The sequence below is a fragment of the Theropithecus gelada genome, chromosome 16 (genome assembly GCF_003255815.1).
Source record: "Theropithecus gelada isolate Dixy chromosome 16, Tgel_1.0, whole genome shotgun sequence".
Taxonomy (NCBI): domain Eukaryota; kingdom Metazoa; phylum Chordata; class Mammalia; order Primates; family Cercopithecidae; genus Theropithecus; species Theropithecus gelada.
In genome coordinates, this window is record NC_037684.1 from 40,614,008 (window position 1) to 40,641,244 (window position 27,237).

General features: G+C 37.2%; 1 protein-coding gene across 3 annotated transcripts in view; it reads right to left on the bottom strand.

Annotated features, from left to right (window-relative positions):
- Positions 1–437: 437 nt before the first annotated feature.
- The window catches only part of HELZ (helicase with zinc finger), a 179,721-nt gene continuing 152,921 nt past the window's right edge, over positions 438–27,237 (bottom strand). For 2 of the 3 annotated variants that reach the window (XM_025362530.1, XM_025362532.1), the window contains exons 32-33: positions 15,905–16,157; positions 438–8,604 (exon numbers count right to left, since the gene is read on the bottom strand). In XM_025362530.1, the coding sequence (XP_025218315.1) occupies positions 8,270–8,604; positions 15,905–16,157 (588 nt within the window). In that variant the 3' untranslated portion in view covers positions 438–8,269. The remainder of the gene's footprint in view (positions 8,605–15,904; positions 16,158–27,237) is intronic. The other variant, XM_025362531.1, reaches the window with a different exon arrangement.

A 27,237-nucleotide genomic window follows, 5' to 3' on the forward strand; every position in this document is an offset into this window, starting at 1 on the left:
ACGTGACTATACCTACATAATATATTGCTACAAACTAGGTTTATGAGTTCTCAAATAAATTCCGGGCTGCATTAACAACTAAGTGATGTGTTAAAAGTAATTCAGGATAATTTTCTTAAATTCGTAAGATGTATGTTGAATGACTCTTTGAAAAGGGCTTATTTTCTCACTGACCACTAGAGATCTTTAAACTTTCAGGTAACACTTTTAAGTCTTAAAAGCATTACTGCTGAAGTTTGGGGATTTAAGCCAAGTCACAAATTTCTGGAAAGTAGAATTACAACTTTACAAATTCACACTGAGTTCTCAGTTACATTCGTTTTACCATTTACTATCAGGAATAAAATCAAAGGGCTGTGCTTAACTTCAGTCAGACCTTTGACCTTAAGAGCAGAAGGAAGCAGAGAATTACAGTTCACACATAATAAACACATCTCCAAATTATTAAAAAGGCATTTTATTATAAATACATTTTAGTTGTAGCAGTAAAATACATTTTGTGTTACCATGAATCTTTGAAAACAAAAGAACTTCACTGAGACAATGAGCACACTGTAGGAACTGTAGACCCCAAGTTGAAAACTTGTTCTATGGAACCAAAGTAGCTAACGTAATTCCAAAACTAAGTTAGAAAAGATAAAGACAAAGAAAGAAGAAAATAAAAACCCTAGAGAGTGGCTTTGGGGTTATTTTATGGTACAAAGTCACTTTTCCTTTTAAGGATAAACTCTTTAGGTATTAGAGCCTCTTAGATGAGGTATCGTTTACTGCAAAGAAAAAACATTGTTATAATTTTGCCACAAATTATGCTTATTTAGATGGCTGTATAACTGGTACTTTGAAGAGATGAACCTGACTACCTCAATTTTGTACAGCTTCCCTCAGGAAGATTTCCCAAAATAAGACCCAGTATGAATTTGCTAAGTAACTGATCTATGAAGTTAGCTGAACAAGTTTAGATAAGAACTATATGTATGAAGCATTAAAAAAAAAAAATCCTGTGTCACTAATAACAGGACCCTTTAATAAAATGCAGAACTCATTATCTTTATAATTTAGAAGAGAAGTATTTTAATCACCATATTTACCTAGGATACAACTACTACATATAGCCAGTACCTTTATGGGGTTTAAAGGATCAAGTCAGATGACTGGCACAGGAATCAGATACAGTACAATGTCATATACATGGATTTATAGGAAGCAGGCATGGTCTGGATTTATGAAAATCCAGGACCCTTCCTCTGTAAAGGGGGAGGCTGAGAGACATTCTCAGCTGCACTGACACTTTGGGACTTCAACCAGGACAAAGAGCCCTCTGACCTACTGAAAGATATAAAGAGGTCTTCGCATACAAGGTATCGTGCAAAGCGAAGTGTAAATAAACCAAAGCTCCCCCTAAGTTGGGACTGCATAAAGGAACCTAGGCTGAAAATATAAACAATCCTCTCCGAAGGTTAGCGAGCCTTTTCAGCAGGAAGGACTGTGTCTTAAGAAAACTCCAAAGCTGTATATTCTACGACGGTCTTCACGTGTACTTTTACACCTAAGTCATTCTGTATTCTATTACCTTAAAAATAGATTTTTTTTTTGTCTTTCTAGTATCTCAGTAAATTCAAAGCCAAACTAAAAACCAGAAGCAGAGCCCAATACCCCCCAAGATGCAGTCCAGATAACACAGCAACAACACACAAATTAAAAACTACCCAAAGACCTGACAGGTTTATTATATTATAGGCAGTTTCTTTCTCAAAAATAAGTGCCCATACATGTGCATCTATGACTTATGAATAATCCATGCTGTGCAGGTGGCAGATCCCCCTAGGCTGTTTTGCAAACACACATAGATTTTTTTTAAAGGTAGCAAAGTAATCAGAGACATTTATTTTCTGCCATATATAACACTTCAGGCTCTCTCTAACACCTGCTGGCATGCCAGAGAATCTAAAATAACTTTGTTAACCTGAGAAACACATAATTTGAAAAACAAATCCTTTGCCCTCACCACCCTCCCCCCGCCAAAAAAAAAATAACCATAAAAACTAAACATTGGCCGGGCGCGGTGGCTCATGCCTGTAATCCCAGCACTTTGGGAAGCCAAGGCAGGCAAGATCATGAGGTCAAGAGATGGAGACCATCCTGACCAACATGGTGAAACCCCGTCTCTACTAAAAAATACAAAAATTAGCTGGGTGTGGTGGCGCACACCTGTAGTCCCAACTACTCGGGAGGCTGAGGCAGGAGAATCACTTGAACCCAGGAGGCGGAGGTTGCAGTGAGCCTAGATCACGCCACTGCACTCCAGCCTGGGTGACAGAGCAAGACTCCGTCCCAAAAAACAAAACAAAACAAAACAAAACTATTATTTAAGGATTATCTGTTGTTTTCGATGCTCCAGGCCACTGCCATCGTAGGACAGGGACTGCTGCACTCAGTGCCTCGATACATGCTAGGTGCATTCTCATGGCATTCTGATGGCTTCTTTCCAGGATTCTCACTTCCATGCATGTGGATCAAGATTGACTCTAAGCACACCAAACAAATGCACAGCTTCTAGACCAATGCCCAGGCAGCAGTGTACACAAAAGCAAACTCACCCTAAAACCAAAGAGCTCCTTCACCCTACTGCGGAAGAGCAGTGCAGATCCCAGCAGGGGTGAGAGGGAGGAGGGATGGTGGTCAATCCAAGGGCCTGTCGCTCCATGGAGACCTTTCTCCACAAATGTTCCACTCATGGCACCAGATTTATAAAAATGTCTCCAGAGATCAGTTTTTTACACTGAGTAAATAAATGCATGGTTGAAAAGACATTCAGACTCTGAAGGTCTCTGAGACTTTCAAACCGTGAGAATCAGACCAGTGATTTTCAAAGTGTGGTTCCTGGACTGGCAGCATCAGCATCGCCTGGAAACTTGTTGGAAATGCAAATTATCAGGCTCCAGACCAAAATCAGAAATGCTGGGGGTGGATCCAGCTATCTGAATTTTAACAAGACCACAAGGCAATTCTGATACTGGCTAAAGTTTAAGAACCATTGCTCCATCCTGTTCACAATTCTAAAATCTTAAAACAGGACAGATTTGTAAATAGTACTATATGACTTCTACTCTGTGTTGCAACCTATGTAATTTGCCACCCTTTCCCCTTTACTTCTCAAACATTAAAAAAGTATTAATGAAAACACTTCATAAAATCAAAAATTTCTTAAAAGGTAATATTGATTTCCCCTCCTCTACATAGTTCTAAGGCAGGCAATCACATGCTAGTATGCAAAGTAAAATACAGAAGAGACCTCATATATGAGGTAGAAACAGTTAAAAAGACTCCCCACGAACATAATGAAAATTTCATAATATTGTTTAATGAACTCATAGAATTATATAAAACTTACTATGCTTTATGCTTAATATCTGTATCAAAATAAAAATCTCTCTGTTGAACAAATTGCAAATAAAATCTGGTCTAATACTCTGATAACTGAAACTATATGAATGTCTCTGGGTTTTCTTAACACTCCAGTTTTAGACGCTTTAGACGACCACTGCAGAACTGGGTTTGGAATTTAAACACAGTTCACATTTCTAAGTCTAGATTCTTCTATTAGGTACCTCCCTCCCCAAAATTTTTAGAAACTCCGGTGACTGTTTCCTTAAAGTCCACTCCAAAGTAGACATTTTCAATTGGTTCAAAAATTTTAAATGTTACAATTGTTTTAAAATCTCTTGAACCTCATATTCTAGTTTAAAGTAGTAACAATGTGTTTAATAAGATTCACTCCTTGCAACAATGGTCTTGACATTACTAATTAAACAGGTATGAAAGTAGAAAGTGTGACTTTAGCAGTTTTAAAGTCTCAGCTAATAAATGTCCATCCTCAAGCAGATGGGAAATCTGAGGAGCGTATCATAACGAGCGCTTTCAAGACTAACATGCCAGTTACTCTTTCAAGATCGAGATGGTGTCTTTATAAGTGATTGGCACCACTACGGGATATTTTGAACCAGAAATCATAGTTAGAACATTAGCTATTCTTTCTAATTTCTAGACGGTTTGAATGTGGATCAGATGGCAAAGAGTGGAGACAAATCAGATCCATTAAGACATTTATACCTTGAGATTCAGGAAGACATATAGCGTGACAGTAGAAATTAAGGATTTTCATATGTTAAGGGGATGGTAAGCAAGAAATAATGTCTGGTAAATCATAAAAGACAAATTACTATCATTGAGGAGCTGGAGGGAAAAAAACAAAAAACGATGGCTAGCCTACATAACATCTGAAAGCACCAATCTGTATCTTTCAATACATTTAAAGTTTTAACCTTGTATTTTTATAGATTCTTTCTGGGATTCCCTTTTTAAAAACAACTCCACTATAAAACAATGCTATAGAAGGTGTCTGTTTTTAAATGAGTATTTCAGTAAGTCTAATTTTCTTAATAACGATAGTTGAAATACTAAAATTTATCTTGAAATTGTTCTTCACACCCTGAACTCTTAACAAAGGTGGCTCGCTGTAGCTAAGGGGGCTAGAGAAATACCTTTTACGTCTGCAGCTTTGCTCTTGACATGAAAAATATTAAACACATAAAATCAACTACACTAGAGCAACACAATACTATATATTAATTATCCCAAAGTTGGGAAATTCAGTTAGCTTTCTCAGCAGCTCCATTGCCTCCATAAAAGAGGAGAGTATTTTCATAAATAGGTCTTAGAAATTGCTATGTTTAATTAGGCAATGCTTATTCAGTGGGAATTCTGCTTATTGTACGTATTCTGCAGTTCTCTGAACTGAAAAGACCAGTTGATGTTTACATCGAACCTAAACTTATTCTAAAATCTGATGATTAAAAAAAAAAAAAACCTACACAAAGCAGTTTGTTATTTCACGTGTAAAAAATGACCTGGATAGAAAGCATATCTGTGTGAGGAAAGGAAAATTAAGGTCATGTTAGTTTAAATGGTCAATAATTAACTACTGATTAATCAAAAACAAAGTTCTGCTATAACATTTTGGCAAAGCATATGTCCAAATGACAACCAAAAGCCCCTTTAAAAACACACCAGAAAATATCCATGTTACACGGAATGAGATTCTTCAAATCGTAACAAAATACCATTTTTAGATCATGAAAAGAAGTTTTTCAGCATGAAGGCTCTACTTTACAAACTCTATCATCTAAAATACGGTCTTTAAGGTTAAAAAAAAGGAAAATCTCAAGTAGCACTGAAATTAAAAAGTGAAACAAAATATCCTGGCAAGAAAAAGAAAACTTCAGAGTGACACAAAGGACAAAGACGTAAAAAGACATTATGTGAATAATTAACCTCACTTAGAAAAAAATCTGTTCTGAAGAAATGGAGGCTGGTAATACTTGGTATTATCTGAGCGCTATCATCAAGTTTTCTGGAAAAAAAAATTTATATACATATATACATATACTATACATATATATGCATATATAAGGGTTGAACCTAGTATATAAATTATGTTTCATAAATCTGATTTATGGGTACTTGCTACTACTACTCAAGTAATACCCAAAGAACATCAGCTGTACTCAGGAGACATGCCTCATTTTGATGGAAACTTGCAATGATTCTTACACAAGACTTGTTCAAAATGTTCTAAGATACTATGCGTAATGAGCAGGTTCTTTAAAGCACGGTTACAAAGATGGCATTATGTAATGCTGAGGAAGAATAAGCTTGTTATAAGTCAAAATAAGCATTTGATGCAGAATCTAAGAAGAGTATCAGATGGAAGCAACATGAGAATCCTTGACTGGCTATGGAAATGATAAGGAATGAGGAGCACTCATATACTCACAGCAGAGAGGTGGGCCAATAAGTAGCTATTATTTTTAGTTTTTAGAAATAACTGCTTAGAACAAGGATGTCATGACAACTTAATAGACTCCTTATCCAAAGCTTCTATCATCAACATATTTATATAAGGTAATGGGGGTGCATACATGACCCCATGACCCTTAACTAAATATAAATATAAATAATTTAAAAACTGATATTTTTTAAAGATTCAAGTATAGAAAACAGAAAATTAGGCAATAACCTCATGACAAGGGGTCAACTGAAAGCCTTGACTTGACAATTCTGTCTTCATATTATCAGATTGCTTTTGAACACTTATCTAGCTTGCGTTGTAGTCCTGTGTACTGGGGTGGGGGCCGGGGGGTGGATAATCACTGATGGGAAAATGATAACATCCTCACATCGGGGAGATCTAATTTTCATTCAGACTATGTCTTGAGTTTTGTCATAGACTTAAAAGTACATAGCTACATGGCAAAACTTTTTCTTCTTTTCTTCCTACTAAAGTATGTTGAGTAAAATTTGACATTGCTAAATGTGGTGATCTGACATCATATAGAGAAAGTGTGGTGCTGGAACTTGCTGGCTCAGTTTTCCAACTGTGATTTATACTAACCATTAACACGTCTGCAGTTTACAAGTCTATGTCTGCCACCTTACACAGAGACCCACAGCCTGTAACGCGAAGCCACACACAAATGAACCGCACTCTTAGCAGAAAGGTAGAGCTGAATAAAAGAGGCACGCGGCGCTTGTCCTGGAGCTTGCTAACCATTAACCAAAGGCACTCTTTTATCCCAAATTGTCTGAGGATTAAAAGGGGCTGTAGCTGGCCAACATAAACTAAACTCCAATCATAGAAGAAATGTCAGTAATTTTTCTTTACCTTTGCCACTTCTCAACCTGGTTTTTAAAAAATGTACTTTGATTATAGGATGGCCTATCAAAAGTGGTCTTCCAAAAACCTGTTTTTGAATGGATCATCAGGAAGATTGGGTTCATTTGAAAGGTTTCCCAGCCTCGTCTTATTATTTTTTAAAAGTTTATACTGTAGTTTCAAGATACCTCTGAAATACAAAAGTAGTATTACTAGGTCAGGAAAATAAGGACATATATTGCTTTAAATGTGTGACAAGACCAAAAGTTTCAAGAGGGTAAACATTTTCCTTTGGATTTTACCAAAATTCATTCAAAGCAATTTTTAGATGGTAGAATATTTAAGATGGCTTATTAAATTTTATATTGTGTACAAGTTCAATAGGAGAATTTTAGAAGAATTGAAAGACATGAAAAACAAGGGTAGTTTTCTGCCCCAGATTCTGATGAATTTTGATACATTTTTGACAAACATTATATTTCTTCTTTAATGGTCTTCCTCAAACAAGACAGCTAGCAAAATATTTGAATTGCCACATATAATGTCACATTTTAATGTAAACATCAAATAAGGTACCAAAATTTTTACTGGAGGGAAAAAAACCCAAACCTTAAAGCGGCACAATTCTTTATACCACTGGAGAAGAGGGAAGCCAGGTTACAAACATTTACACATGCATAGTGAGAAAAAAAGAATTGTACTAAATTCACGCATTTTTAAAATAGTTATCAAGTCTACTAAGCACCAACAATCCTAAAAATTTTTCAGCTTCTTGATTTGTTTAAAAAAAAAAAAAAAACACACTATCAAATTAACATTAAAAACAAGCTTGAAGTGTAGCTTGTCCAAAAAATAACTAAGTATGCCAACGTTTTTTTCACATTTCAAAAAACAGTGGCATACAAAATATGCCTGCAAAAAGAATGCCTTTAACTCTATCCTATGGTGGATGGAGATTACAACAACACATCATACATAGTCTAAAACTATAAAAGTTTTAGAACGCAGCATCGTGTCACAAAAAAAAAAAAAAAAAAAAAAAAAAAAAGCTGATAAAGTACTTAGAAGATGCTGCCCCTTTATTTTAAAAAAAAATTAAATGAATTTAAGCAAAAATAACATACATTTGTACATCAACTGGCCATTTCTGGTACAGAAACCCAGCATATGGTAATATATTGAATAAATGTAAATGCTACTTACAATTTTTTTTTCTTTTTAAATACATTTTAGACAAACTTTTTTTTTTTTTTTTAATAGTTGCACAATTAACCTCTTGGCTGCTAGCTTGATGCAAACATGTAACAATACACAAATTTAAAAATTTGTTTTTATTCTACATAAAAGCTGTCAAAGTTTTGACACATCAAAAATGCAAAATAATGGAATATACTTTAAAAAAATTAGTTGCAAGTCTAGCAGCAAAGCAATTAAGTGAGAACATATTTAATATTAAAACAAAGGGAACTGTGCATCTATAGATGAAGTCCAACTACCTTAATTCTACTGATACAAACAGAAATTAAAACATTCTCCCTTGAGGGGGAAAAAAAGTGATTATTTAAAATATGAGTAAAAGCCATTGCTGCCAGATGAGCTTCCCAGGCTCAGTTCCTGGAAGAGAGACAGAGGGTCGCTACTCTTCTTGGCCTGCTCAGGAGGGGGCCTGGGCTTTGGAGGGGCCCGCAGAGCGCTGGCATAGGACATGGCAGGCTTGCCCCCTGCAGAGCTCTGGGGGATACTGCTATTGGCTGACTCCGCGATCTGCTTGTTGGGCATAAGGGGTGGAAACTGGCCGAGATGCTGCAGCACACTGTAGTTGAAGGAACTGGACACCTCGAGGTTCTCCGACTTCAGTTGATCCTCAGGGGGTTTGACAGTCTTGGGTGGCGCTAAAAGCAGAGAACAGTGACACTGATTTAAGGATGAGCCCAGCAATGTTCATGTGCCTCATTCACTCAGTGTGTCAGAACTGGCTCTCATCTCCAGGAACACGGGGACAGTATAGCCACAAGGACAGACACCTTCTGCCACAGAATGCTGAAATCACAACACATCCAACCAAACGTCTCTATCTTATAGACACATAAAACAGCCATGAGAAGTGGAATAGCTAACATATAAAAACTAAAGTTCAAATCTGAAGGCTTGCTGAAAAATAAAGTAGTTTGTGTAACTGTACACTTTGATATTTATTCTAGTAACTGCTCATAGTTTGTAAACAGGCACACGCTCTCTCTTAAATAAAAAGGAGCTGCATATCCAGACTCCTGGTCAAAACAGCTTTTATTACTGAGCTAAGTAACAGTGCCATGGGATTCCATTTGTTTACAATGCTACCCTTCCTTGTATTATATACTGAGTAACATGGAATAAGGTGTGTGTGGGGGGACTGTAAATGACTTCACATTTCCTATAATCTGCCTGACTTTCAAGGTTCCTTAAAATTTGACTCCATCTTTCCTAACCAATTTTATTGCTCACTAAACCCATAGCTTGCTTTCAAATAAATGCTTTTCTTTTCAATCTTTTAAAACTTTATATAACATTTTACTGGATTATAAACAATACAAATTCACTGAGGACAATTTGAAAATTTCAGAAAAGTTCAAAGAAGAAAGTAAGTCATTCATACTTCTGAATACCGAGATAGGCCTTAAGTTGTTGTTTTATTTTTCCCTAAGTACTGGATTTAGAGTATTTCATAACTTACTTAGGTAATGTCTCATTTTTAGAAATTTTCATTATCGTCAATTTTTCCCTTCTCTGGACTGTGATGTTCCAGGTAAATATTTCTAAATATCCATGGCTACTTCCTCAGGATAAATGCCTAGGTGTACAATGGGATGTACGAGCTATACGAATTCATGTATTTCACAGCTGTTTCCTAGGATAAATCCCTAGGTGTCCAAAGCTTCTAACAACTGTGGCCAAACTGCTCCGCGGGAAGATGCTGCCCATGTGTACTCAGCCAGTCATGTCTGCCACTGCCATACCCCATCACAACACTGGCATTATGACTGTTTAAAACCTTAGCCTATTTTATTAAGCAAATAATTATCTTGTTGTGGTTACAATTTGCATTTCCTTGATAGTTGGTGTGTAGGAACAGTTTTTCCCTGTTTATTACCTATTTGCAGACTATCTTTGTCCATTATTCTATTGGACATACTATTCTATTGTTTTTTCCTATTATTTTGTAGGCACTTTTTACATATGAAGAATACTATTCTTTTGTCACATGTTGCAAATATTTTTACCTGTTTCGTGATTTCCCTTTTAATGTTATTTATAATGCTTCCACTTTGTCAACAAATGTTTTAGATTTTACTAAGCAAATCCATGAACTAGTTCCTATGCAAAGTCAGGTAAATATTTACATCTTTTTGTGAATCTTTAAGGGTTTCCTGTTTCAAATTAAAATTTTATAATCTATCTGCAATTTATTTTGTTATGTGGCATTAGGTAAAGATATAACTGTTCATTTATTTTTCCCTTGAATAATTAATTAAATAATCATTTATTGAATAATCCATCCCTTCTATGCTGGTCATACTTCTATTATTACTAAATTCTTTTGTGCATTGAAATCTGTATCTGGGCTTTCTAGTCTTCATGTTCCACTGAACTGTGTTTCTATTCCTGTGTCAGTATTTTTTAAGTTTTTTGTGACCCTATTACGTTCTCTGCTCTTTGAAGTCTTCCTTATTTTCCACCTCTACGTCTTTTCAAATAAATTCTGGATATTCTCACAGACCTTCCATTTAATTAAACAGTCAGGTGAGCCATGGTCAGTGTGCTTTTCCTGCTTTCTCACAGGTTGCTTCTCATATCTGGAATTTGCCCATTTACCCATCCAAAACCTTAAACTGCCATCTCAATCCAATAAATATTTATTGAGCACTTACTATGTATTCACTGCTGTGCTATACCCATGAAAGTATACAGTTGGTTAGAGCAGCCCTTCAAAAACTTATCATTTTATTGTGGAAATAAGATAGAAACCCATGGCAAGGCTAAATAACAATAGAAGTGGAACAATGAATGCTGATAGGTCCTAAGGGAGTTCTGGGAGAGCCAGGAGGGAATCTACACAGGGAAGATGAAACCGGGGATGAGTCCTGAAGGATTTAAACAGGTGGGGAAAGACTAGGAGGGCATAGGAGAGACTAGTAACAATCTCTTGGTTTCCGTGCTTTCCCTGCTTCCTTTTAGGTACAGAAACCCCACCCACTACACTAAGCTTAAATTGGACACGTGGTTGCTCATCTAGTAACTACATTTCCCAGCTTCCCTTGCAGCTGAGTATGGCCAAGTAACTAAACTTGGCTTAATTAGATATAAGCAAAAGTGTGCATGCAATTTCTGTGTCATCTCTAGCTTGAAGATAAGCCACTTGCCTTGAAACACTTTCATGGCAGAAACCTAGCTTTGACTACGCAAACAAAGACAAGCCTTTAGAGGACAGTGGGACACAGTAGAAGGACCTTGGGCCCTTCAATGACTTTGTGAAGCAAAGCTACTCAGATAGTGTGAACCAGCCAATTAGGTGAAAGAAAAATAAGTTTCTATCTTATTTAAGGCACTGTACTTTGGGGTCTCTTTGGGACAACGACTTAGCCTTTACCCTAACTGATACAGGTAGGAAAGGACAAAAATGGGAAGCATTTCCTCATTAGTCTCCTCTGAACGTAGTAAAAGGTTAATATTAGACAACAGAGGGCGATAACAGAGAGGTGAGTTAGTTCCTCTTGTACAAAGTTTTCTCCCAACTACTCCACCATCTTTAAGGGTACAGTGTCTATACTGCACATTTAGCACTTAGTTTTATGCCATTTAATATTGATTGTTATTGCTTTATGTATGTTAATCTTATTTCCCAAACTAGATAGCTCCTTGAGGCAGAGGACCATGCCATCTTTTTCACTGAGCTCTGTGAGTATGGCACTCTGCTTCTTGATGGCCCTGTGGTTAGCGGGCCACAGAGACTGTCTCTTCCTTCCTTGTGTTCATGTCAGGAAGAAAGTGTCCCACTGGAACATACTTGATTCATATGGGGCTGGATTTCTTTTCCCAGAAATTTCAGTATGTGTATGTGAGGTGGGGGCGGCGGGGGGGTGTGGGGGCGTGGGTGCAGACAGAGAGGTAAAGTGAGACCTTTAGCTAGATTACTTAAAACACACAGAAGAGTACAGTGATCAGAAGACCAATTCACAGAAAAGCAGGACAAAGGAACAGGTACACAGAGGAAGCCATAGGCCTGGAGGGAGATGCTGAGACCATCACATGGCGTGGCTATTTACCATGGGCCAGGCACTTTGTGCTATGCACCTTCCATGGTTTAAACACAGTGGCCAGAAAACTATCCAGCTCCCCTCATCAACCCAGCTGGCCTCCCTGGACCTTATTCCAGTAAAACTATTTTTACCTGAGCTACTTTGGGTTGGTTTCTGTTTCTTGCAATCAGCTGTAGCTTAAGACAATCATCAAATAGAATGAACTCAGATATTTGATCTTCAAATATTTAGCAAGGTACCTCTATCCTTGAGTTCAAAATAAGTAAAAAACTGAAACCACAAGAAATCCCACTAATATTTCTTTTTAAAACTCAAACCACAATGGTTCGTTTCCTCTAAAACACACTAGTGACACCTGATGGAAGCTACTTTACACTCAATATGACAAAGTTTCAAAAGCATGTTAACATCAGCAATACAGCTGTCCAATATAACATAAAACTAGAATTCAGAGGTTAAGGTGAAAATATTTCACGTTTTAGCTTGAGTATTTTCTTTATTCAATATGTTAATTTTATAGTACTATTTTAAAATTTTAAAAATTCATAATATTGTTCAAAATGATTTTAAAGCATTTAACATCTTTCTAGTATATTTATCACTTTTCCCTCTAAATGTCACTGATTTTGTGAATTAAACAACTGCTTTCAAGAACAATTTAACAAATATTTCAATATAAAAATGTTCTTTGCTGTCTAAAATAATATATAAAATAAACATGGCTTTGGTTGTTCAAGAACTTACTATTTTTATTTACTTTATTAAGACTTATTTAACAATGTTCTCTGTTCCATAGCAATGTAATTAGTTTTAACTGGTTTTTTTTGTTTGTTTGTTTTGTCTTTTTTGAGACGGAGTCTTGCTCTGTTGCCCAGGCTGGAGGGCAGTGGTGTGATCTCGGCTCACTGCAACCACCGCCTCCCGGGTTCAAGTGATTCTCCTGCCTCAGCCCCCAAGTAGCTGGGATTACAGGCACGCATCACCACAACTGGCTAATTTTTGTATTTTTAGCAGAGATGGAGTTTCACCATGTTGGCCAAGCTGGTCTTGAACTCCTGACCTCAGGTGTTCCACTTGCCTTGGCCTCCCAAAGTGCTGGGATTACAACTGTGAGCCACCATGTCCAGCCTAGTTTTAAATTTTTTCAATTAAATAAATACTTAGAAAATAATATTTTAGAAGCAGTTTAACTTAATGCCTACATCCTTGTCTAACCATGAATACAAGATCGCTACTAATTAATCATGTATATATTCCCAATAAGAGAAAACATTCTCTGAGACTATGAATTTCACTAGTCTTACAACGAATATTTTTCAAAATACACATCTCAGCTGGGCGCGGTGGCTCACACCTGTAATCCCAGCACTTTGGGAGGCTGAGGCGGACAGATCACGAAGTCAGCAGTTCTAGACCAGCCTGGCCAACATGGCGAAATCCAGTCTCTACTAAAAATATAAAAATTAGGCAGGCGCCTGTAATCCCAGCTACTCAGGAGGCTGAGGCAGGAGAATTGCTTGAACCCAGGAGGCAGAGGCTGCAGTCAGCCGAGATGGTGCCATTGCACTCCAGCCTGGGTGTCAAGAGCAAGACTCCATCTCAAAAACAAAACAAAACAAAACAAAACAAAAAACACATCTCTACTCTAAAATTTTCATCCCATGCATTAAAAGAAAATGTCTGCTAAAGTATGTCTTGTCACCAGGTAAGTGAACAGAAACCAAACATACCTGTGTTGGAGGAGCGACTCCCCACCCTCTGCAATGCAACTGGGTCACCCCCTTAATTGCACAGAATCTAGTTTCATTATCTCCTTTCTTCACAAGCATTTACTAAGAGCCTAAAGTGCATTCAGTGTTAAAATGGGAAATTCAAAGTTTAAAAAGGCCAAAGATGGAGTTTCTATTTTAGGCTTACAGCTTAATTGTAAACTGATATCCATATCAAACACAATGATCTTTTTAAAATTTCAAACCAATATAATATAAACGGTTTTCTTCAAGCTCAAGAAATAAATTTCTAACTTCAGTAAGAAGTCTCTCTCATGTAATTATTTTATGTCTGATACTACTACTACAATTCTCTAAAAATAAAAAATTGATAAACAAGAAGTTGTGCTTCAGGACACTCATGATTTGAATTAATTTTTTAATGCCTAACTGAGTGATACTTTCAATTTAAAAATACCACAGTACGTCTCCAAGCAATGAAGAAAATAATGACTTCATATTTGCAGAAATGATACCACAAATGACATGAGCATTTGCTCAGGAACTTTCTACCTTATCAGCTTGGGTCAGCTTTTTATTAATTTTGGCCAAAAGCTATCCTAAAACTTAGGTTAAAAAAAAAAAAAGAAAGAAAAAGAAGAGAAATGATGTTATCTTTAAAAAAATTATAATAACCAAAAAAGTAACAAATTATCATCACTGATTTGTAATGTAGATGTTTGCCAGGAAATTCAAATATAACATGAGTGTATTTATACCAGTGTATTTATACTATTTATGGTTTGAAAGTGACAAAGCAGGCTCACACCTGTAATCCCAGAACTTCGGGAGGCCAAGGCAGGTGGATCACTTGAGGTCAGCCTGGCCAACATGGTGAAGTCCCGCCTCTACTAAAAATACAAAAATTAGCTGGGCATGGTGGTGCGTGCCTACAATCTCAGCTACTTGGGAGGCTGAGCCAGGAGAATCACTTGAGCCCGGATGGCGGAGGTTGCAGTGAGCTAAGAATGCGCCACTGCACTCCAGCCAGGGTGACAGAGTGAGACTCTGTCTCACAAACAAACAAAAAAGTGACAAAGCAATCAGGCACAGTGGCTCATGCCTGTAATCCCAGCACTTTGGGAGGCCGAGGTGGGCAGATCGCTTGAGTTCAGGAGTTTGAGACCAGCCTGGGAAACACAGCGAAACCCCATTTCTACAAAAATAAACACAAAAATTAGCCAGGCATAGTGGCACATGCCTACAGTCTCAGCTACTTGGGAGGCTGAGGCAGGAGGATCGTTTGAGCCTGGGGCGTGGAGGTTGCAGTGAGCCGAGATTGCACTACTGCACTCCACCCTGGGCGACAGAGTGAGACCCTATCTCAAAAACAACAACAACAAAAGACAAAGCAACCCGAGGCAAAATACAGCAGTTTACTCCTAACAGGTACTAACAAATGTCTAAAGATTAAAATGACAATGTCTTTTGCCAGGAAATAAAAGCAAAAGCTTTAAAAAATTTTTTTTTCTCTACCACGTCTATTGTTCTAAAAATATGCTTGCATGGCACATACTCAAAAATGGGCCAGTTATGGAAACAATAGATTCACATTCTAAAGATGAACAAAATTTGTTTCAAATAAAAAATTGATGCTACTGGGCAAAAATTCACCACACAAAGATCTCACACTTGTTCACAAAGATCAACGTCTACAGCATACAAAGAGAAGGAATTAGAGAATTCAAGCAATATAATTAGTTTCTTTATATTCAATATAAAAAAGAGAACAGAGGAAAGATCAAAGTGCATTCATCTTTAAGGCTAAAGAGGAAGACTCTAGATTTTCCATCAGACAGTACAAGTTTAGAGTGTCTTATCCATTCCAATCTCTTTCTATGCCTTTTTTGTTCTTTAGCCATGAAGTTCTACAGTTTATCAGAATAAAGGAATAAACACAGGATTCCTAAATCTCAAAATGTTAGACTTTACTGGTCTCTCTCGTGGCCAAACTCTATTATATAGCAAATTGTCAACACTTTACTGACAACAAATCCTTGAAAACATATTAATCTAACCAACTCCCACTTGCCCCCCTCAGCCCTGAAGGAAAAAAAACCAAAAATTCCACAGATATCCGGGAGCTGAGAAGTAGAGATTAGTTTTAGGCACCAACTATGTCTTACCTATCAACTCTCTGGGCTGAGCTGTCCTGCTGGATCCATTGCACGGAATGTTCTGATAAGGAGTAGATGAGGTGGTGTTTACCCAGGACTCCGGGGATGAAAAGTTGAAAGAAGATTGATTACTATGGTCCTGAAGCTCTTTACACTGAGCCAGACTGTCTTGAGGAGTGCTTACTTCTTCAGAACAAGGTTGAACTGAGCTAGATGAGATTCTTCTTTGGTACAAGGGCCGACCAGGTCCTCTGGGCTCATACTACACAAAGAAAAATAACATTTCATAAATCAGTGCACCTTGTGCCATAGTCCTCTCTCTCTTCGCTCCATAGCAATCTCACTATATAAAGTAAAAATTCTCAAGAATACTCTGTGACTGTGAAACCCTCCCTCCACCCTACTTCCACCAAAAAGAAAAAGGGTTGGGGAGGGGGCAGGCTAGGCTCTGGACACGGTGTCAGAAGACCTGGGCTCAAAACTCAGTTCTGTTCCTCACTGCATAGTCCTGACAATACATGTCTGATTTCTGATTCTGTTTTCTTATCTGTAGAATATGGGAACTGAAGTAGTTATTTTCAGTTCTAAAATTCTATTGACATTTTAAATAGTAGATTAAGAAAAAGCATGAAGGCGCAAATCCGATCAAAATTAAATGGGTAAAGTATAGTCGATTGAGTCATGGCCCTCTTGAGCAGAGTCATCTATTCTAGACTTATCTCTTGGGTCCTTCCTTTATAACATCACAATTTGTTTTTCTTTAGACCTGAGGGCAAGATGTGATTCCTCCTGTCCAACATAAGTACTCTTGACTAGACTCCACTGCATTTCTTTTAGTCAAACTTCAAAGGACACAGAATACTCATTCATTTATTCAAAAAAATATTTTATATGTTTGAAACCGAATTAACTTAGTATATTTTCTCCTCCCTAAACTCCCTGTATTTGCACAAGCCAAATTCCTTTAACCCTTCCAACAAGATCTATGTGGCAGCCATGTCAAAATTTTTTTATAGTTACCCAAGTGCTGTTCAATTTGTTCTTGCCAGATTCTTGTGATCAATATTCAGAGTCAATTCTAACGGCAAGGCAGTGTACAGCAGTGGTTAGGCACCCGTCTCCATCTAAAGCCAGACTGTCTGTGTTAGACTTCAGACTCCGACTTTTATTGGCAGTGTCACCTTGGGCAATTGATTTAACTTCTTTGTAACATGAATTACCCACAGTCCCCACATCTTGGGATTGTTGGGAGAATTAAATAAGGATGCATAGCATTTACAACAGTTCTTGGCACACAGGAAGGGTTCATTGCTATATAATTATTTTAAATATATAAAGATAAAATTCCATGTTCAGTCTCAAATGACAGAATGGGATTGGTGTTTCATTGCCCCTTTCTTTTTCCTCTTTTCTTTTTTGGATAGCAAATAATAAATTTGCTGTTCAGTCTACAGTCAATTATGACTCTCAGAAACTGTACTTTCACCACTGTTGTTAGCAATAATTGAAAATCAGGAACTGGAGGTTGGATTAAAAAGAAGGCAGAGAGATGAATTGGCACAGCAATAACAGGATGGCTTCTGGAAATATAAAATAGCACAAAAGCAGACATTATCAAGCCAATTAAATGTGAAAATTGTGGTACGGGTAAGCACTGAGAGTATTAAGTCAAAGTAGATGGAACCACTAGGATATAAACTAGGGAAGAAAATGGGTCTGGACTGGCTGCCCTTGTGCAGAGAGGCAGGAAAGTGGGGAGGAGAACACTTCTCTCACTATTAAGTTTTGAGTGCCTCCATTTCCAAAGTCTTAGCTATTGAATGGAGGAAGGCAAGAGGTAGTGCTGCCATCTAATTAATTTCTTTTTTCATGAAATTTTATAGATCTGTTTCTAAGCATAGTATCTCAATTCATGTTTAATTTTACTCTGCTTTAAAGGCAATTGTTTTCAATGGTCAAATCATTATGAATTTGATTTGGTTTTCTAGAACATTAACCATCCAAATTAATTTAGTGTCGACTAGGAATGTAATCAGCACATTTGAAATTTCTTTGTCTAAGGCATTAAATTACGGTAGTGAGTGGAATAAGTAACCTTTCTAAACTGCACGGTGTGCTCTATGCCTGACAACCCTGGATCACAATGGCTGTGCAGTGCGTCTTTTTTTTTTTTTTAATTGAGGTTTGTAATGAAGACAATTAGCTCTTAAAATTGAAATGTAGTATTTCTTTTTATGACTATCCTCTGAGTGTTTAGTCACAATCTTCAGGGGAAAAGTTTTCATATGTGAATACCAAAGTACAAAACTAACGTTGGGTATGGGCTCAGAAAGAGCAGGTTATGATAACCAAGTCTCCTGGTGACACAGAACACTCAATATACTCTCGTGAATTTCACGGGTTAACTTTATAAGCCCCTTTTCATTAAATAATGGACATACACAAACCAGTAGTATAAACAAAAACCTTTTTACAATGAATAGACATATGAACCAGAAAGCTTAAAGGAAGAAAACTTAAACTCAGAAAGAAATGGAAGGCTGATATAAGAGACAATATGCAATTAAACTTTATAGAAAATGTATATCATTTGTATCTTCCAAACTGAAATCCAAAGTAATCACTCAGCTGACATGCACAGCAGGCTCCAGTGAAGTATTGTATAACTTATCTATAGCTATTGACAGAGATAAATGTGTAGATAAAATATGAAATTCAATTTCAAATTATGTTATGAATATGATCAATTTTTAATGTCAGAAAAGCAAAGCCGAAACTGGAAAATTTTTTAATGCTTTTCAAATTAGATATATTGGAGATTATATATATATATATGAGAGAGAGAGACAGATTGATTGATTTTTGTGTGTTGACCTTGTATCTTGTGACCTTGCTAAATTCACATTAGTTACAGGAATCTCCCAAGGAATTGGGAGATTCTTCGGGCTTTTTCTATACTGACAACCATGTCATCTGTGAATGGAGACAGCTTCATTTCTTCCTTCTCAATCCCTAATGCCATTTATTTTCTTGCCTTATTGCGGGGGCTAAGACTTTCAGCACAGTGTTGAAGAGGAATGTTGAGAGCAAATGTCTTGCTTTATTCCTAATCTTAGAAGCATTAAATTTCTCACTATTAAGTATGATGGTAGCTGCAGGATTGTTATAGATGCCCTTTAACAGGGTGAAGAAGTTCCTTTCCATTTCTAGTTCACCAAGAGTTTCATCATCAGTGGACAGTGCATTCTGTCAAATGCATGTGGTTTCTCTCCTATGTCTACTGATATGATTGTGTGATTTTTCTCTTTAGATTGTTAGTATGGTGTATTACATTAATTTATTTTCAAATACCACGCCAGACTTGCATTCTAGAGATAAGCCCCCCATGGTCATAGTACATTATTCTTTTCATATATTGCTAAATTCAAATGGCTAATGTCTTGCTGAGGATGCTTACATTGATATTCATGGAAGTGGATCTGTGGTTTTCTCTTTTTGTACTGCCTTTATCTAGTTTTGGTATCAGAGTAATGCTGGCCATACACAATAAATCGAGAAGTGTTCTATTCTCTGGAAAAGATTGTGTAAGTTGGTGGTTTTCTTCTTCATATTTTTGGAGGAATTCCATGCTAAAACCATTTGGGCCTAGAGATGTCTTTTTTGGAAGGTTTTAATTACAAATTCAATTTCTTTAACAGTTACAAGACTATCCATATGCCATCCATTTCATCTTCGGGGAGGTTTTAAGGAAGTGGTTCATTTTATATACGTTGCTGAATGTATGTGCACAGAGTTGTTTGTAGTACTCCCTTATTACCATCCTTTCAATGTCTACTGGGTCTGTAGTGACCCAGTCTCCTTCCTAATATAGGTAGTTTGCATCCTCTTTTTGTCTTCGTCAATCTTGCTAAAGGTTTATCAATTTTACTAATCTTTTTGAAAAACTAACTGGGTTTTACCGATTTTCCTTTATTGCTTTTCTGTTTTGAATTGTATTAAATTCTGTTCTCATGTTTGAAATTCCCTTCCCTCTTCTTGATTTGAATGTATTTTGCTCTTCTTTTTCTAATTTCTTGGGGTAAAAGTTTTGATTACTGATCTGAGATCTTACTTCTTTTCTAATATAAGCTTTTATTAAATTCTAATATAAGCTACAAATTTAAATTCTAATATAAGCTATAAATTTCCCTCTGACACAGCTTGAGCTGCATCACACAAATTAGGACAGGCTGTATTTCCATTTTCACTCAATGTAAAACATTTCTAATATTTCTAATAAAGAAGCTTCCATTGGTCAAAGATAGGGGACAAGGTGTCAAAATGTATAATAACTACAATAAAGTAAAAATTCAAATACATAATGATATCAAATAATAATATTCAAAGTGCAAAAAGAAGGGGGAAAAAAAGCCTCAATGATCATCCTGAGGCCTAAGGCCTCAATTCATTACTCTGAAAATTGACTAATAAAGGGCAAGGATTAAACATTTATCCTGCCCTTTCTACATAGACTATATTTTAGGTAGTAATTAAATATTCAATGAGGAAAAGTTCTCCTTTATAAAAGAAAAATAAATAAAAAAGAAATTCAAGGAAGTTTTAAATAATCATTTTGCCGCATCTAATGAAACAACAGATCTAAGCAACTACCATCAACAGCTGCTAAAATCTGAAAGGTTGCTGGGAAATTTAAAAATCAATAGATCAGAATGACATCATCTGATCACTGAAACACAGTGATCAACTTAACATAGCTAAAGTGGGAAAACTGGGTATTAGCTACATCTTTAAACATATAATTTATATAATGCCTGGTAATTTTTCATTGAAATATCATCGATATCTTTCCATGTCATTAACACTCTTATGAGATTTAATAAGCTGCATTTTTTTCTTCATTTACTTAAAACTAATCTATTTAATTTCCCCAAGATTTGAGGAAGAAATCCTTGATTATAGAACACTTAGGGTCTACTAACTTATTTCAATTTAGCTCCCCCTCAAATTATTTTCTGCTTAAAGCAATATGCTACAGTTTGCTACATACGTACAGTTTCCTAGAGAGAAAAAACCAGGATGGTGCAAGGAGAGGACTATCACTATAAGATTAAAAATAATCCATTTATTAACAAGCCAGATAACGTGTGATGAATAAACTGTAGTTTACAACAGTAATATCTGTGGGTTCATATCTATGGGTTCATGTGATGTAATCTATTGAAAAGCACTTGATAAACTATAAAATCATTTTTTAAAAGCATGATTCCCAGGTAATGGTGGCTATTGGCCCAAGACTCCACTAAAATAATAATAAATGAATATAAAAGATATATAACAATCAAGACCATGAGACTGGTCATCAATAGAGGACACATTTCCAGAATACATGGAGACTGGATGGAGGAATGGTGTCTGTGGAAGAAGAATGAAATTACAGCTACCACCCAAGAAGGGAAACAATTCACCTAGCAGAATTCCACGGAGGCTTGCGCCTAAGAAATGCCAACTAATATAAAATGAAAGGAAGATGAAGGGATAAAATTGGGGGGTAAGTGAAAGACTATACAGGAAACAGCCAGACTCATATTATACTCCTCCCTACAACTAGTTGGACACAGCCAGCCAGGTACCTACAATACAGACAAAAAGATAAGGAGACAGACAAGCAAAAATCCAGGAAAAACGAAGTCCTCCACATGGATTCAAGCACTAAAACGTCCCCAGCGAAAGGCCTGCCAGGCAATACATCCTGTGATATACACAAAACTCCCAAGTTGCTTTTTAGTGAAAGATAATCAAGCGGCCGGGCGCGGTGGCTCACGCCTGTAATCCCAGCACTTTAGGAGGCCGAGGTGGGCGGATCAACTGAGGTCAGGAGTTTGAGACCAGCCTGGTCAACATGGTGAAACCCGATCTCTACTAAAAATACAAGAATTAGCCGGGAGTGGTGGCAGGTGACTGTAATCCCAGCTACTTGGGAGGTTGAGGCAAGAGAATTGCTTGAACCCAGGGAGCAGAGGTTGCAGTGAGCCAAGATTGTGCCACTGTACTCCCGCCTGGGCGACAGAGCAAAACTCTGTCTCATAAAAAAAAAGATAATCAAGGATTACCAGACTTTTAGGGAAGCTCTCCAGCATAAAAGATGGTCCCAGATAAATAAGTTGAAAAAAGGGAGGCCCAGAAAGAAACAATAGTGATATTTTAAAAATATTTTAGAACATTGTTTTAGTTCTTATTAAAAACTGAAAACAAAACAACAAACCCTCTAATTGGTGTTCTCAGAAAAGGCACAGCACTTGGAAAACAAGATGTCACGAAAAAGGAAAAAGCTCAGAATAAAGAAATCTTGTGAGTTTAAAACCTGAGGGCTCAAATATTAAATGCAACAGAAGTGCTTGTAGATAAAATCAAGGAAATCTTCCTGAAAGTAAGAAAAAGTACAAAGGTAACAAAGTATGACAGGAAATAAAGATTTGGAGAATCCAGGAGGCCCAACATCTTATCAAAAGAAGTTTCAGGGCCGGGCGCGGTGGCTCAAGCCTGTAATCCCTGCACTTTGGGAGGCCGAGACGGGCGGATCACGAGGTCAGGAGATCGAGACCATCCTGGCTAACACGGTGAAACCCCGTCTCTACTAAAAAAAATACAAAAAACTAGCCGGGCGCGGTGGCGGGCGCCTGTAGTTCCGGCTACTCGGGAGGCTGAGGCAGGAGAATGGCGTGAACCCGGGAGGCGGAGCTTGCAGTGAGCCGAGATCCGGCCACTGCACTCCAGCCTGGGTGACAGAGCGAGACCCCGTCTCAAAAAAAAAAAAAAAAAAAAAAAAAAGAAGTTTCAGAAAGTGAGACATGGAGAAAAATAATGCTAGAAAATTATCCAAAAAAGATGAATAATAATAGACAATTTCACAGTTGAAGGATATGAGTCCTTCTCTAAAGCAATGCTGTCCAAAAACAATTTCCTGTGGCGATGGGAATGTTCTGTGTCTGTACTGTTCAGTAAGGCAGCGCCTTGCCACAGGAGCTCCTGGTCAGTCAAAATGAGCCTACCAGGGCTGAAGAATTCAATTTTAAATCTTATTTCATTTCTAATCATAACCTATCCATCAAGAATTCCTCTAGGTTCTACCTGCAAAGTAGATTCTGAATTTATTTCTTACCATTTCCACTGACACCACAAGCCACAACCACCTCTTGCCTAGGTAACTATGACGTCCTTCACTATTTATTTTATATTATTTTTAAAACTTTAAAAAAAAAATTGCATTATTTTCATATAATTTTTAAAGTAATTTTAATGTCACTTTAGCCTTATAAAATTCAATCATAATGACAGAAGCAAAAATGTATCTTAGTTTCCAAAACTCTAGTAGATTTCTAGGTTTTATTGTTTTCCTTAAAAGAAAGATACAGACCAAACTCCCGCAACATGCAATTTATCCATATAACAAACCTGTGTGCGTACTCCACTGAACCTAAGATAAAAGCTGGAAACAGCCTGTAGTTCCAGCACTTTTGGAGGCCAAGGTGGGCAGACTGCTTAAGTTCAAGAGCTCGAGACCAGCTGGCTGACATAGGGAAACCCTGTCTCCACCAAAAAATACAAAAATTAGCTGGGTGTGGTGGCATGCACCTGTAGTCCCAGCTACTTGGCAGGCTGAGGTGGGAGGATCACTTGAGCCTGGAAGGCGGAGGTTGCAGTGAGCTGAGATCATACACTGCAATGCCAGCCTGGGTGACAGAGGGAGACCCTGTCTTTAAAAAAAAAAAAAAGAGAGAGAGAGAGAGATACAGGCATACCTTAGAAATAATGAAGGTTTGGTTCCAAACTACTGCAATAAAGCTAATACTGCAATAATGTGAGTCACGTGAATTTTCCGGTTTTCCAGTGCATGTAAAAATTATATTTATACTATACTATAATCTATTAAGTGTGCAATAGCATTGTATGTTTTAAAAAACACAACATATAAAGGCGGGCATGGTGGCACATGCCTGTAGGCCCGGTTACTTGGGAGGCTGAAGAGGGAGGATCACTTGAGGCTTAAATGAGCTATGATCGCACCCATGAATAGCCACTGCACTCCAGTCTGTGCAACATAGTGAGACACTGTTTCTTTAGACATTTTTTTTTTTTAATGTATATGCCTTAATCTTAAAATAATGTATTGCTTGTGATTCTCTGGCTAAAACATTTAAGAACAAAAAATATATACTGTATTGCTAAAAAATGCTAACACTTATATGAACCTTCAGCAAGTTGTAATCTTTTTGCTGGTAGAAGGTCTTGCCTTGATGTTGACGCTGCTGACTGACCAGGGTGGTGGTTGCTGAAGGCTGGGGTGGCTGTGGCAATTTCTTAAAATAAGACAATAATAAAGTTTGCTGCATAAGTTGACTTTTCTTTTCACAAAAGATTTCCTTATAGCACACAAAGTTGTTTGATGGTATTTTACTCACAGAACTTCTTTCAAAATGGGAGTCAATCCTCTTAAATCCTGCCAGTATTTTATCAACTAAGTTTATGGAATATTCTAAATCCTTTGAAATCCTTTGTTGTCATTTCAGCAATGTTCACAGCATCTTCCCAGGAGTAGATTCCATCTCAAAAAACCATTCTTTGCTTATCCATAACAAGAAAGTCCTCACTGGGCTCAGTGGTTCACGCCTGTAATCCCAAAATTTTGGGAGGCCAAGGCGGGAGGATCACTTGAGGCCAGGAGTTCAAGTCCAGCCTGGGTAACATAGTGAGACACAAACACACACACACCAAAAACAAAACAAAACAAACAAACAAACAAAAAAACAAAAACAGAAAAACAAAAAAATTAGCCAGGCATGGTGGTATGTGCCTGTAGCCCCAGATACTCAGGAGGTTGAGGTAGGAGGACTACCGGGGTCCAGGAGGTCAAGGCTGCAATGAGTCATGATTACACCACTGCACTCCAGTCTGGGTGATAAAGTAAGACCCTTCTCTTCAAAAAGAAGGGAAGAAATTCCTCATCTATCCAAGCTCGATCATAAGATTACAGCAAGTTAGTCATATCTTCAGGCTCCACTTCTAATTCTAGTTCTCACGCTATTTCCACCACATCTACAAGTTACTTCCTCCACTGACGTCTTGAACCCCTCGAAGTCATTCATGGTGATGGAATCAACTTCTTCCAAACTCCCATACATATTGATATTTTGATCTCTTCCCAAGAATCGCAACAAGAAAGAATTTTTTAGCAATACAGTATATATTTTTTGTTCTTAAATTTTTTAGCCAGAGAATCATTAATGGCATCTAGAATGGTGAATCCTTTCCAGAAGGTTTTTAATTGACTTTGCCCAGATCCATCAGAGGAATCACTATCTGTAGCAGCTATAGCCTTACAAAATGTATTTCTTAAAATAATAAGACATGAAAGTCAAAATTACTAATTGATCCATGGGCTGCAGAATAGATGTGTTAGCAGGCATGACAAGAACATTCATGTCCTTGTACAGCTCCATCAGAGTTCTTGGGTGGCCAAATGCATTGTCAATGAGCAGTAACATTTTGAAAGGAATCTTTAAAAAAAAAAAAAATTCCCCCCCCTCCCACGAGCAAAGCAGTAGGTCTCAACAGTGGGTTTAAAACATTGGTAAGCCATGCTGTAAAATGGATATGCTGTCATCCAGGCTTTATTGTTCCATTTATAGAGCACAGGCAGCGTAGATTCAGCATCATTCTTCAAAGCCTTAGGATTTTTGGAATGGTAAACTGGTACTGGTTTCAACTTAAAGTCACCAGCTGCATTAGTTCCTAACAAGAGAGTCAGCCTGTTCCTTGAAGCTTTGAAGCCAGGTATTGACTTCTTCCTCTCTCCCTAAGAAAGTCCTAGATGGCATCTTCTTCCAATAAAAGGCTGTTTTGTCTACACAGAAAATCTGTTGTTTGGTATAGCCATCTTCATCAATGATCTTAGCTAGATCTTCTGGGTAACTTGCTGCAACTTCTATATTAGCACTTGCTGTTTCATCTTGCACTTTTATGTTATGGGGATGGCTTCTTTCCTTAAACTTCATGAACCAACCTCTGCTAGCTTCCAACTTGTCTTCTCCAGCTTCTTCATTTATCTCGGCCTTCACAGAATTGAAGAGAGTGAGGAGGGCCTTGCTCTGGATTAGGCTTTGCTTAAGGGAATGTTCTGGCTGGTTTGATCTTCTAACCAGACCACTCAAACTTTCTCCACATCAGCCATAAGGCTATTTCATTACATTCTTATCATCCATATATTCACTAAAGTAGCACTTTTAATTTCCTTCAGGAACTTTTCCTTTGCATTCCCACCTTGGCTAACTGTGATAAGAGGCCTAGCTTTTGGTCAATCTTAGATTTTGACATGCCATTCTCACTAAGCTTAACAATTTCTAGTTTTTGATTTCAAGTGAGAGACACGCAACTTGTCCTTTTACTTAAATAGAGGCCGTGGTAGGGTTGTTAACTGGCCTGATTTCAATACTGTTGTGTCTCAGGGAATAGGGAGGCCCAAGGAGACTGAGTGATGGGGAAGAGCAAGTCGATGGAGCAGTCAGAATACACATAACACTGATTGCCCAAAAACAATTACAATAGTAACATCAAAGATCACTGATCACAACAGAAAAAGAAATAATGAAAAAGTTTAAAATACTGTGAGAATTGTCAAAATGTGATACAGAGGCACAAAGTGAGCACATGCTGTCGGGAAAATGGCGCTTCTAGACTCGCTCAACATGGGGTTACCATCAACCTTCAGTTTATAAAAAATATAGTACCTGTGAAATGCAATAAAGCAAAGTACAATAAAACAAGGTATGCCCATATACTGAAATAAATGTGACTTTGCAACACAGTGCACCAAAATCAATTTGGGTCTAAAAGAAAAAAAAAAGCCATTTGAAGCATCTCAGAGGCAAGGGCACTTAGAATTTACAAATAGTATTTTCCTACTAAGCAATACTATTTTCCTATACATCCATACACAAGGTCATAGAAGGGATACTAGAATGAATACAATATTACATCTCAGAGAAAAATGTCAGATTCACTGCTGTGACATTTGGAGCTACCCTGAATCTATCTGACTTTTGTTTACTCTTCTTGAATATGAAACAGTGAAGTTAACAATTAGAGAGCACAACAGCTCTTACAATGAGCAAATGTCGGGGTGGATAGGAAATAAAATAGTTTGCAGTAAAAGTTTACTCTTTGACCCATAACTATTTGCATTTTCTCTGAAGATTCGTAATTACTACAACTAAATAAATTTTACACCTTTTGGAAAAAATGTAATGCTGGAAAGTGTGTTTATTCTTACAGAATGTGGAGAAATT